Genomic DNA, 14,111 nt, shown 5'->3' on the forward strand with positions numbered 1-14,111 from the left:
CCAACAAATTTGCACAAGGCATAGCGTGTCATTATATTATTTTCTGTATGTACAGTTACAGTTAGTAAAGTAAAAAAAAAGTTTACTTGTCCAATCATATATCCGTCTATGTATTAATGTATGCATGTATTTATTTTGTATGTGTGTATTTTGATTATTCATGCTTTTATTTCTCTTGTTTTATTTTAAACCCCACAGACTATTGCAAACATTCACAATGTACCGGTAGGTTAACCGGTTTCAGAAAAAGTCATGACAGTCAGCAGTTAGGTATGGATCCTGGAGCTTCTCTTACTTCTTTTAGCCAAAGCAGTTTGTTTTGCTTTCCTCCATCTATTTTATTGTGTTTATGAGTTAACAAACTCTTGTAACTTAAACTTATACCAACAAATAAACAAATAAAGCAAATTTTGGTTTGACTTGTTCCTGTCTTTTCCCATCACGTTGAATTCTATAATTGAATGTACTGCCCTCTAGTGGCGAGTGTGAGCTACTGAGATCTTAGCTTCAATCTCTGCAGTTTTAATATTTATAGGCCTTTTGTTCTGTATATGAATCTTGTATAATATAATGACAGAGTAGAAAAAGGACAATTGGTAATCTATAACTTATTTTTTGACATTGTTTAATTTTAAAAGAAATTAAATTAGGGTGCAAATGTAATAGTTACAAATTAATGACAAAGTTACCATTAAATTTATATTTTTTATGTCATTAATGTATTTGTAAGACAAACTTGGTAAAAAAAATAAATAAATAAAAAAACAACCCACAAATAAAGTGTTTTTGAATAAATAAAGAAAACAATTTCACATGTGCCCACTATAATTGATGATCAGCACTACTTCCTGACAGAAAAAAGACCCTGCTTTCAAGAAATTGTTTTTATTGTCAATGCAACATGTACAAGTACAATTAAAATGCTATTTTTTTATAAAGAGCATTATATAAAAATGCTGAGTTTGGAGGTTCTTGCTGTGCATGCATAGTTTTATTTCTCAGGCACTACAGCCACAGTCCAAAAATATACTTAGTAAGTTAATCAGTGACTCAATTTTAGGTGTATTTGTGTCTGTGCGTGGACCAGTGACCTGCCCTGAGTTTCAGTTGGACAAATCCCTTATGTAGTTAGAGTGGGCTTTAGCAATGCTTGTGAACATACACAGGTAGAGACTGGAAGAGAATATGGAGAGTAATAGAACACATGAAGAAAAAAGTGCATGTCTGTTGATGCGAAAATTAAAATGTCTCTACCTGATTTATACTTCAGAGCATAATAGTGGTTATTCTGGCAAAGAAAACCTCAGCAAAAATGATAAATGTATAATCAAAATTCAGTCACTTACAATATTATAGTTTAAAAAAATGTTTTTCTGCTTTTCAGAGATGATGATTAGGATTATAGAACTGCAGTACACAAGACCTACCAACAGATGTCGCCCTTTTGTTACAGACCCATTCACGCTGATGTTTTGTCTTTTCCAAAGCAGGAAAGAAGTCAACGTAAACATAAGAAACATAAGAAAAAAAACTTTTAGTTTTCTTCTTAACAATAGTGAATTACAATTATAATCCTTAAATTTTTTATTAAGGTATTAATTATATAAAATCAGGTTACAAGCAACAAAAATAGATTAGGAACCTTACAGTAGAACTTTAATAGCTAAAAATCCTATTAATGTATGAACTGAAGCATTCATTCAAGATTTTTATAATCAACTGAATCAAGTATATATTTTGGAATGAACCACAGGAAATTAGTTGTTTTATTCTGAAAGGCTTGACGGAAGTAGACGGCAGACACCTGTTGATCACGGAGCAAACCACACAAAGCTGTTCAGCGCGCATTCACACACGAGCGCAGACTCACCAATCACAAGTTACAGTCTGGATCACATGGAGCGACGGCTCGATTCAACTTAGTGAGGCTGTGCTGAACAAGAGAGAAGTTTTTACGACTGACGGGGATAGTTTTGTCCGCGGATTAATCCATCTTTCTGTGTTTCCTTCATCGGATTGTATTATTTTTGTTTTACTATCATTCTTTGTTTTTAAATTCACCTCACTTTGTTGCTACCCTGAAATGTTAAGGAATCCAACAGCAAGTATGTCATCCCGTTTTCTTATGTACATATTTTGTTAAAGTAAAATTTGCTAGCAAATATAATAACACTCTAGGATTTTTCGCTCAACGAAACTTAAAATACCCAACTTTTAGCCAATTTTTACATTTATATTTTACGAAATCACAGTTATTTTTTGTTATATTAAGCAAAATTCAACTAAATTAAATAGTTTCCCCCCAACTTGTTTCGTCGAAGTTGACGATAAGCTAGCTTTTAGCTTAAATGTTTATAAAAAGCTAAAAACGTCTAAATTCCGTCAGTGGGATTTATGAGTGACGTAAATGTACCTTCAACGGTCCATCAACAAGTGAAAATATGTTTCAGCTTGTACATTATGTCACCATCCTATTGTGTCAACACAACTACTTTGTTGTAGAATGGCCGTCTACTTTGTAAATATGTGACAAAAATGACAGGTCCAGCCATGATGGAGCTGTCCACCCACACAGCACATGCTAGCTGTTGTCTTTTTTGAGGATAAAGGTCACCGTTTTTATGTTAAAATTGTTATAGCTTAGGAAAAGGTGTCAAGGCTGACACTTTTTTCCTTGTCAGGAAACTACTAAATGGTAAAATGTTGCTTATGCCATGATTATAATCCTCATATATAATGGATAATCTCATTTCTGTCTGACAGCGCTCCTCGTCTCTACGGTGACACATTCTTTGGACTGAGCGGACACATCCCAGGATTTCAGGACACAGGACCGAGCAGGGCATGCTCGCAGCCATGCTGCGCCAGAGCTCTGGCGGAGGATCGGGAGGTGGTGGTGGTGGTAGTGGAGGCAGTGGAGCCAAGCTTTCGCTGGGCATCACTCGGCTATCCAGCTCCAGCTTGGGTTCGGGCAGTTCCTCCAGGCTCATCAAAAGCGGTTCGGACGGCTCGGACAGTCCAGATGCGTCCATCTCGGACCCAAACTACATCATGCAGCTGGTGAGCGATGTGCGCAAGTTTGCTGATGTGCTTCTGCAGCTCAAAGAGGTCTTCAACTCTAAAGGTAGGCACAAACGACATCTATTTTAAAAAAAGACGTCTGCTTATCACCATTTTTTGCTATTTCCTTATGATTTAGCGCAATCCAGCAGTTTATTATTAGTATTAAAGATATTTCTGCTAATTAAATTTCTTTGGAAGTAACCTGTTAATGATTTGTTGCCACAACAGTTGACCATTGTGGATGTGGGCTTTGCAGTGACTCAGGTGTGTTAAGTTTCACATGAGAGCGGAGGCATCCTGGATCATTGTCCCCGCCGAAAACAATGCCTGCCTTTTGTGCTGCCTTTTTCAGTTTATTTGGCCTCCAAACAAGCAGAACACTTCCCCTTCACAGATCTTCCACAGAGCTTGTGGCTGTGGGGAAGGGAACCAGGAATGCTGAAGCGGCGTTAGTGCAGCTAGAATGGGATTTGTAAGGGAATGTCGCTGCCGCTCCACTTCAGTGTACACACTGTAAGCTTTCACCTCAGTGTGCACACACTGACAGGCCTGTGGACCTGTTTTGTTGTGCCGTGGCCTTGGCTGCACGGTCAGTCAACTCGTCTTATCTAAATTGTATTTATTTTTTGTTTGGTTTGATCCGTTTGAAGCAGAACGCGATGAAAGTTTCAGGTCTGTTCTTTAAAGGTGACAGCCATTTGGCGATGCAGAATAAGAGGTTTCACATTTTGCCATCCTAACAAATCAGTTTCGCTTTAAAAGTGAGGAAAAACCTGGTTTCTTTAGTGATAGGAGCTAAGACTGAGGCGTAAAGAGTCTGCATAAATATAAGTTTGAGGGCCTGATTCACGCTTTGGTATGTTTGCCGTTAGCTTCTGAGTCTAGATTTGCTAATCCTGGTGAGAAGGGCTGTAGATGAGATAATGTTACGGTACATGCGGTTGTGCAACCTCTCTTTTTTTTTCTACATTGGTACTGCCATGACTCCCACAGCTCTGGAAAAAGGAATCCACGTTTTTGTGTGTGTGTGTGTGTGTGTGTGTGTGTGTGTGTAGAGGGGTCAGTAAAGGTGCTTGACCTGGCTGCTCAGCATCACCGAGAGCAGCCACGGCGACTTTTCAGCGACCTGTCAGCCGGCTCGCAGATCAAAGCTGTAAATCCTCATGCGCTGGAGATTTGGGCTTGCAGATTCACGAGGCAGAAGGAGGCCGCAGTTTGAGACGTACACCTCTAGTTTCGACAGTTCCCTCTCCAACCCCCCCAGTCTGCCTGGAGCAAAATCAGATGCAGACGCAATCTTTTTTTGTACTTTTCGACACAGATTAAATATCAACACAGCATGTAAGCACAGGTTCTTACTTTACCACACAGCTGCATTTCTATCATTTACTTTGGCCTATCTGCTCATTGTTGAGAAACCGGTTTATCTTCACCTCAGTTGTAATTACTGTTCATTGCACACCCTACATTTGAGCCATTTACTGTGTTTTGGTCGATTTTCCAGTTGATGCAACTGTCTAACTTATGGGTTTGGTGAGGGCAGGCTCTCTGAAAAGCAGGGCATTCCCAAAAGATGGCTTGTTTTGTCTAATTGCAGAAGGAGGCAGCTGTAAGTTGGGTGCATTGGAGAAAAAGGAATTGTTAGAGGCAGGATCACATTGCAGCAAATTCCACGAACTCTGTTTAACTTTGAATCCATGTTATTTATTTATTTATTTATTTTGAAGAGATGCTATCAGATGCTGCTGCTTTTGTGGAATCACAGCTACATTTTTTTTTTTTTTGCCTTCTATGAACACTCTCTGTATATAAGAACTGGACAGATTGACCCCTCCCATTTCTTGTTTCAAACAGGAAGTACCCCCTGGCTCCAAGAAGCCAAAATCCCATAGACTTCTATAGAGAACTAAAGTCACCATAACCATAACCATTCTTGCCCCGATACCTGCTATTACCCCGTTCTTGATAAGCCTATTTTTACATCATATTTTTTTCTGTATTGCATGTTTATCTAGTTAGAAAATGACCAATCAGAGCTCAGTAAAAGTATGTGGTCTGTAGTTGAACATTCAAAACATCTGATTGATAAATTCTCCCATAATAATGAGCGCATTTATTTTATTTTAATGTTGACAAAAAGAAAAAGTAAAGTTACTTATTGGGACTGCAAGATCCGTACAGCGCATGTGCACGTATGTTTTTTCTGCTTTTGTTTAGTTTAATGACCTTTTCTTCTGTAGTGTATGAGGTTACCTCCACTTAACGTACACATTAACTCCGTTAACACAGACACATTATTAACAGGAAATTTGGCTTTTAAAAAAAAAGGCTGCAGTAGCCCAGGGGCATCTCCTTAGAGTATAATGCCCTTCCCTTTTTTTTCCATTAACATATCCTGTTAAAAATTAAAACAATCTAACAAAGAGAAGAATGGCGTGCATTGCTGAGATTATTATTGTCTGTAATGACACTATACAGTGTTGGATTTAGGTGCCATTCTTTTATTTCAGGGCGCTGAAGCTCTCCATTGTTAAAGAAAGCGTACATTTGTGGGAAAACGGAGGTATCTATTTTTTAAATGTCTCAGACAGTTGTAAAGCAGGGAGAACTACCTAATGTAACTCAAAATGCCAAATTGTCTCAAAGTTGGAAGTGGAAGTGATGTAAGATTTACGGATGTAGTGTACTCATCGGGTTTCTGGTACAGATCGAGTAGTGAGTGACACACATCATTCAGGGTAGATCTGCACTAGGGCTGCACGATATGAGGAAAACTTGCGATATGCGATATTAGAGATTAATATTGCGATAACGATATAATTTGCGGTATATAAAAAAATAGAAAAATGCCAAAAACATCATTCCCATTTCATTAGAAACAGTTTAAATTATACTCCAAATGACCTTCGACATAGGTGACAAACATCTAACATAATAGGCCTCCATCTGATTGGTCAAAGCATAAAGGGATTTATTTGATTCGTTAAAAGCGTCGAGCTGCCATAAGATTGTTTTAACACATTTTGGGTTTACGATTAATTGCGATATTCGCCGTCTTTTGCGATATGCCTATTGCAGAGCTGGATATTGGGATAACGATAAATTTGCGGTATATTGTGCAGGCCTTATCTGCACAATAAACTTGAAATTTATAGTCATTGAAAAATCAAAATGTGCAATATGTGTATCGCAAAAGACAACCTAAACTGTGGTAATAGATACCTTAAAGGAATTAAATAAACACATGCTAAAACAATATCACGGCACCTTGAAGTATTTAATGAATCAAACGCAGCCCTATAAACATTTGACTGAAGGGATGGACCTATTCACATTGTCAATGGAGCCCTTTTATGTAGACGAGTGTCATTTCAGAGTATGGTTTAAGTTATGTTAACTTCTTATTTGTTTTACTATTTGATCATGTATCGCAAGTCATGTCATCATTACAGTATTGATCACTAATTTCGCACAACGCAAGTTGTGTCCTTATATCGAGCAGCCTTAATTGAGCCTGCAAAGTTTGTGGCTATGGGCTGGGATATAAATACCCCCTCTAATTTATAGCTATGTTGTCACTGATGCACATCACAATAGTTCAAACCTCTCATTACCCCAAAGGCACCCCCCCCCCCCCACCCCAACTACCCAGAGATAATGGTCAACTTCGAAGCCTGTACCCCTCGGAACAGTGGCTGCTTTCACAGCCAGTGATGTGCGACGAACATCCATTGTCCTGAGAGGCATCTCCAGAATGGCATGCTCTCTGCTATCTGCCTCCTTCTTTTGCAGAAACGTGTCTTTCCAAAGTCAGGAATAGCTGTGCAATGCAAGTTTGATCCCCACAGGCTTTTATTTGTCCAGCAACACATGTCATCCTTAAATGGGTATTACTACACAGACACCTTTGAGTTGTGGTATGAGTCGGTGATGCATGACCGAGTTTTGTTGTTTGCTCGCGCCTGAGAAGACGTGGAGGACGTGTCTTCGTCACCATGCCACAAGCATTTCTATTCTTGTTGGTTGGGGTCCTGACCTCGTCTAGTGGCCACTTGAGGAGAATATGTTGATAATTGATGAGATTATTATTTTGAAGGTCTTTTTGGTCTTAAAGGAGGCCATGGAGGACGTTTGGAGACCTGTTGAGCTGTGGAGGTGGCCTCTTTGTGTTTGTGGTTGAATGGGCATCTAAGAATGGTAAACATCTGACGCTCGCATGTCTTCATCTCTTTAGAGTTTAGATGCTGAGCTTTTTCAGCAGCAGGTCACTCCTCCGATCTGTTTCAGGACCGAGGAGCGTGCTGGTGTTGTTGACCGTCTTGTGTGCTTAGAAGAACGGTTTTATGCGCGCCATTTAGATGTGTCAGCAGCTGGACAATTTATATGATGAGCAATTAAACAAGCACAACAGTTCAGGGGGAAAAAGGGTGTTTCCGGGTGTTCATTTCAAAGCACTATGCTTCACATGCAAACTCTAAAATTAGTATTTTCCTTTGAAAAGCTTTGACGGTGTATGCTTTCTTTGCAAATCTGGATATATGGCATTTAGTTCAGGTTGAAAATTGCTGGTTTTCTTTTGCCTACAAAATAATAACATTAAAAAAACACTTCATCGTTTACCTCCAAGGATGCCCATAAATCTTCAAAATGTCTGTAACATATGAAAAAGTAAAAAATCAACATGGACAAATAGAAAATTTTAAAATGTTCCCAACATTTTTTTTTGTTATATTTTTAACAAAATGGTCCTAGACAGGGCAAGATATCACAGAAAATAAGCAAAATAAGTTTTTTTTCTGGCCAAATAGTGATTGATTTGTCACTTTAAAATTGCTATTTTTGTAACAAAAAAGCTTTTTTTCACTTCAGTGATTTTTGAACCAAACAATAGATGTTTACTTGAAAACTCACAGAAAAGCTATGATCATGCAGAATGAAGAAAATAGATTCAAAAGATAATTTGTACATGGTCTTCGTTTTTATTAGTTAATTATTGTATTTGTTTTTTTTTCTTAGTTTTAGTCCTAAATGCCTTTATTTCCGCTCCACTTGCACTGACTTTCTTTGCTAGTTTTTTTTTTTTTTTTAGGTTTTTCAGGTCAGTTTCAAATCTATTGAGTCTAGATAAAATAAAAACAGTTAACCTCGGTCAAATAATTACATGTTTAATGCCTCAATCACACGCACAATTATGTCCACACAAACTACGCTGTGATTCCCTAACTTCCTAAATTCTAGCAGTCAGGGTGCAGCACGGAGTGCACACTTTACATTTAAACAACGCTAACTGGCCCCTTGTGCAGTGTGCAGAGTTTTGGAAGGTTAGAAAAACCAAAAACTCTGTACAACATACCTGCACCTCACCCTTATGAGTTCTTTAAGCGTCCGATATGACCTTATTCCAAAAAATGTGGATGAACATTCGCGCTCTATAGGATCACCTTGTGATCTTCAACTATGATATTTCGTGTGGGCCACCTGCATCCCCCATACAAGTTGCCCATTTTTTTCCCGCAGACAGCCCGTAAATACTCATAAGAGCAGTTGTGACTAAGGACTAAAACAGATACAGCCTATAATGTACAAGCTGTAACTCAAACTAAAACCAGACAGGCATGAACGTATGGTGGTTAGCCGATGGTGAACACTCACTGAACTGTGAATGGATAAAGGATAAAAAAACCCATAACTGCTCAGTAAGTTTCTAAAACTTTGTATGGGATAACGACAAACTGGGACAGATCAAGGCCTTATTATATGTGTTAAAACTTGAAGGCCTCCTTAAGACAAACATATTGTCACACAGGTATTGATGTCTTGGATTCTTTCGAGGAATCGCGTCAACAAAAGCATGCCATCACCATGGCCAAGTCATGTCAGGGTTAATGGATTACTTGGATGCTCCTTTATGTCAGCTGTACCTTCAGCTTCAGTGTCTTCCGTTAATCAGTACGGGATGTGAAGTCTTTCTTCTTACAGTCACTGCGTCATTCTGTGCTTCAATGATTAACAGGTACTTGCTAAAAATGTTCCCAAATTATTATGTAACATGCCACAACACACAGTTGTACTCCTGGCCACCGAGGGAGTAAAAAACATAATATTTCTGGATGTTGTATGTGGAATCATTAAAAAAAGATGGTGCAGTTGGTACACTGATGTCATGTGTTGTTATCTCTCCGATTCAATAGTGGAGATCAAGGGAAAAATAAACGGTTTCTACTGTGTGGGAAAAAAGTTTCTGGTCTCAGAGAAAAGCATTTTTCTTTTTGCTATTTTTGTCCGTCTTATTCCAAATGTCCTCCCTTGTGAAATACCAGCCCTAAAATTAGCCGTGCTCAGGCTTTTGACGAACCGTTCCAGGCCTACTTAATGGCTGTAAGTACACTTTGTTTGGACAGTCTATCCCATTGAGCCTGGAATCCGCTGTAAAGCACCGCAAGACTTTGCCTTGCCTCCAAAAAGCTCCTTTTATGGTCCTTATTGTGTCCCCCTATTTTGAAGTCACTGTAAATTGTCCCAAGTACAAGACAACGAGCTTCGGTTGTTTCCTGAAAATCCCATAACATTCCCAGCTTCAAAAGACTGCTCACAAACCAGATCTTTATTTAATCATACTGAACACTTATCTTCCCAATTAAGCTGCCTTTTGCGGATTTATTACATTAGCTTAATTGTTCTAGGTCATCCTTGTTTAAGAGATATTGTCTTGGCATTAGTGCATGGGCTACGCTTGGTCGTCGGGTACCCCCTCAACCCCAGGATTAAAGTGCAGTGTAAGAGTATTGTGACATATGGCAGCTCCGTTAGGCCCTTCTGTCTGAGAAGAGGTGGAAAAAAAGCACAAAACAATTTATTAATGTAGTTAAAACCCATTATTTGGTATTGCACAATGTATGCAGTGGTGGTCATGTTGGCACACAGATGGCAAGACCACGTTCACGTCAGGTCTAACAGCCCGTCTGAGCTGGGAGATTTGCATGTTGTGTTCCTGCTGGAACCCAAGGGAGCTCCCTCTTGTCCTTGGCTTTGGGAAGATTTATATTTATGACTGCTGCTTTTGCGGGGGCAGCTTTGTTCCAGAGGGGGGGCTGCCGATGGCTGCCACACACTAACTTTAAGCTCAGCACTGCTCATGAGCAGATTGTGGGATCTAGTCAGGGAGCTTTGCTTGATAAGCTTACCACTTATGTTTTGAACAAGTTGAACTTTTTGGTGTGAAATAGGAAATTATGCCATTTGTTTCACTCGCCACAGAATAAATAGGTTTTTGAGAAGTTGAGGAAGTGCAACAATCTCTGTGGAAATAAGAATCTCTTTTTTTTTTTTAACCCATTTTAGGGTCTTTAATGTAAAACAGGTTTTTGTTGGAATTTCCTCACTACTTGGTGCACTATTTAGGACATTCGCCATTTTTTTTCAGGGTGTCGGAATCTAAAGTTCCAAAATCCAGTGCCCTAGAAATTTGGAACATGGGTTGTTTTTCTCTGCGAAAAACCACTGTGCATCAGTGCTTACTAAATTGGCAAATCTAGATCACAAGGCATTGCATTTGAACGATTTGTCATTTTAAGAAATCTATATTTTAAAATCCGAACACAGTGGATTCAAAAAGTATTGTGCATGTGTTCGAGTTGCGTTAAAATCTAGGGACTGGATAGTCCCCCACTATATATTCCTTTGGGAGTAGTGAGGCTTTCGTACAAAGCCAAGGATTTCAGTGAGGCAACTTGCGTGGAGTTTTGTTTTTTTGTGTCACAAAGGTGTATGACTTTGTCCTGGGTATGTTGAAATTGTTCTTGTTAGACAGAAAGACAAACAAAAAAACGCAGACATGCATAGTGGAAGAAAATGGTATTTATCCTATAACCCTCTGGCAGTGGAGCTCTAGTTTTGGTAATATCATAATCTCTGGAAGGTCATTTGTTTTTGCTTGCAGCATTGAACTACAACACCCTGTTCTCTCATTACCTTTGTCTAACTGCTATGCCAGAATGAGGGCAAAACTGTATTTATCTATTGTCGTACCACACAAAAACATTTTAGTTTGAAGCATATTTTTGTGAAGCAAAATCATCTAGATGGCCTCTTAGATTTCTTATTTTTTTTAACTTTAGTTGCAGCTAAGCATCTTTTTTTCCACTGGATTATATTTCTTAATACTTTATTTGGTTTGGATGATGACTTGTTATTGTGAACAGTAAATGTGTTTCGTCACAAAAAACCCTGACGTGATCATTTGAGTGTATTATTGTTGAGTTGGAGTAGAGATCAACAAACACGACTTGTTTGTGTGTGGGTGTGTCTGCTTAAGCTGTTAAATGTTGCTTAGAAGTAGGTAAAAAGCTAAAATAAATAAAATAAAGCACCACTCACACAACATGAATCAAGTCAAAAATATTTTTTTTCAACTTTTAAGAGTACCAAGCCTACCTTTCCATATCTAGGATACTAGTAAAGCAAAACCTTGCCCACTTGTTTCAAACACATTTGCCCCCCATCTTAACACATTTGCCCCCCATCTTCACTCCCCAAAGCTTAGTCCTGTTTTCTGACAGACCTATAAAAGGAGCTCATCTTTACATTCACTGAAACCCCCCAGAATTCCAAAACTTTACATAACTTTTGGATAAACTAGAGTCTCAGTTTTCAGCTTGACGTTCCACCGTGGTGGTGGTTGGTGGTGGCGGCGGGGGTCTGCAGTCTCTCCTGAAGAAAGGATAGCTGGAATGCCAGCTTTCAGATCTTTGCATCAACAGCGGGTGGTGGAGGTGGTGGCTGCTGCTGCAGTGTGTGTGTGTGGGGTGTGTGGGGTGTGTGTGTGTGTGTGTGGGGGGGGGGGGGGGGGGGGTATCAAGAGAAAAACATTGGCTGTCTTTGCTCACGTTGACAGACAGCTCCAAAGAGAAATGAAGGAGTGTGTTGGGAGGGGTTCTTCACTCCACACTCCACCACATTCATATGCAAAGAACTCTGGAAATATCTTTGTCCAAATATGTCTGACCAGAAAGAAGTCTTGATTGATGCTAAATGTGTCATTTGCAAGGAAATGTTTTGACTGAAACCCCCAAAAAAACCAACAACTTTCAGTTGTTTCTTATTTTCAGCAGCTTTTTTTTTTCATTTTTACTCCAAAAAAGTTAACAAGGCTTAGAAAGGCAGTGGCTTGCAGTGAGAGAACAAAAAAAAAGCCCCCTGCATAGGTGGAAGGTGCTGTGTGTCTATCCTTGGGGTCCTTTTCTTCAAACGCTCACCCTTTGTGCAGGCAGTCATGGGAAAAATGGCTTCAAAGGTTGGGCGACGGGGACTACTTTACTAGGCGCACACAGAACTGGGAAGGCAAAGTTGGCCGGCCTTTTAGCCGCTGCATGTAATCTGCTAATCTGTGAACTGCAGGGTGGTTCCCTGACAGGACCAGAGACCGCAGGAAGTATGCCGGGGTGGAGCGTATCAGGAGATGCCACCCATTGCACTGACCCCACGAGGTGTTAAAAGGTTAAGTGGACCTTTTCTGTCAAGACCACATACAAAGAGCTAAAAAACTGGATTGAATTTTAGCTGTGGGATGCCACTTTTAAAGAATGTGACATTTCACCCTAGCCTATTCAAAAAGAATCTGTTTGAAACAAAGGCGATCCAGTCTTGGAGCGAGATGAACTTTTGGATCTCCTCTCAAAGGAGTTTCTTGAAGCTTTTTGGAAAAGCAGCACTTAACCAGATTCTAATAGAGAGCCAGTTTACGAGTGAGTAAAAGGGTTTACCAGCTGGGACCTGATTCAGCAGGACTAAAGATGAGGGTTTCTTTTAACTGACATCAGTCATTGCTTCCGTCCCTTTAGTCCTCTGTGTCAGGAGTTCCTTTAAAGACCCACAAATTGTGTTTTTGTTCTTGTGGCATTTTCCTGATGATTGAGGTCAATTATATAGAAAATTAATCTCAAAATTGCATTTCTGAGTATTTCTTTATTCAAAACGATGTGAATCAGGAGGAGACAGAAATATACTGCTTGAAAAAGATCGTAGTTGTGTTGACGTAGAGGCTACAATGGGCGGGCCACAAACTCCCTGGACCGCTTCATTCTGATTAGTGACGGCATAAGAGAACTGGACTGAGAGATAGAATGGTAGTGGTCTGGACCTCCAACAAGCTCACTCCTGATTGGTGAGAGTGGTTGCCATAGAAACGTTGACTTTTACCCATTTGGATCAATCACTGCTTACTGTCTCCAACATGGCGACGTTCGTATACCTTGAAAAAAAGGCGATCAAATCTATTTCATTTGGTTGGAGCCGGAGGTAAGCCTGTGATGGGAAGTGGGGGCGGGCTTTATCTGCACCAGCAGTCCCGCCCACAAGTCAGAGGTGAATTTCTGATAAACTACTGAAGTTGTGTCCAAGAAGACGACACTGTTTTTTGGTTTTGGATGAAACCAGCATAGTCATAAAGACCACTGAGAACAGCGATCACAGGGGACTTGAAACATGTTTGGTGATTTCTTTATTTTTTATTTTTTTCCCCCTTCATACTGCGTCAAGGCCATAAGCGCCTCCGTGTTTTCAGATGTTTTGATGCACAAATAATGGATTGCTTCCATGATTTGTACTAGTGCATGACTGCACATAGCCTAGATCACAGCCAAAGGAATGCTGCCAAGTCATTTTATGTCGGGCCTGAGGGGACACTGAGCCTCAGAAGAAAGAATAGATTTGATTCCAAAATAAGATTTGCAGTTCCTATTGCATTGTGATAGGTCTACTCTATCAGTGTCAGTTTGGGTGACGCCTAGAACAAATGAACCGTCCCCCCCTTCTAGATTAAACTTTTTTAATGTCTTTCAACAGTGTCAGCTCAAAGTCTTTACTACTAAGATTTCTTTTTGAAAAGTTCAGTTTCATTATGAGTACTGCTCCATCTCTGTTCTTGTATGAGCCACCTTCTCAAAAAAAAAAAAAAACACAGTCTGGAATGTTGCGTTTCCATGACACTGATGAAGTAAAAACCTGGCAATGTGTTGCTGGCAGTCTGTGAGCAGCTCCCTGATCTGCAG

At 39.6% G+C, this 14,111-nt stretch overlaps 1 protein-coding gene across 2 annotated transcripts in view; it reads left to right on the forward strand.

Moving 5' to 3' along the window:
* The first annotated feature begins 1,841 nt into the window (after positions 1-1,841).
* Positions 1,842-14,111, forward strand: part of LOC101167748 (rho GTPase-activating protein 29) — a 38,531-nt gene continuing 26,261 nt past the window's right edge. The window contains exons 1-2 of one of the 2 annotated variants that reach the window (XM_023950014.1): positions 1,842-2,105; positions 2,764-3,124. In XM_023950014.1, the coding sequence (XP_023805782.1) occupies positions 2,845-3,124 (280 nt within the window). In that variant the 5' untranslated portion in view covers positions 1,842-2,105; positions 2,764-2,844. The remainder of the gene's footprint in view (positions 2,106-2,763; positions 3,125-14,111) is intronic. The other variant, XM_023950013.1, reaches the window with a different exon arrangement.

The sequence above is a fragment of the Oryzias latipes genome, chromosome 20, assembly GCF_002234675.1.
Source record: "Oryzias latipes chromosome 20, ASM223467v1".
NCBI lineage: Eukaryota > Metazoa > Chordata > Actinopteri > Beloniformes > Adrianichthyidae > Oryzias > Oryzias latipes.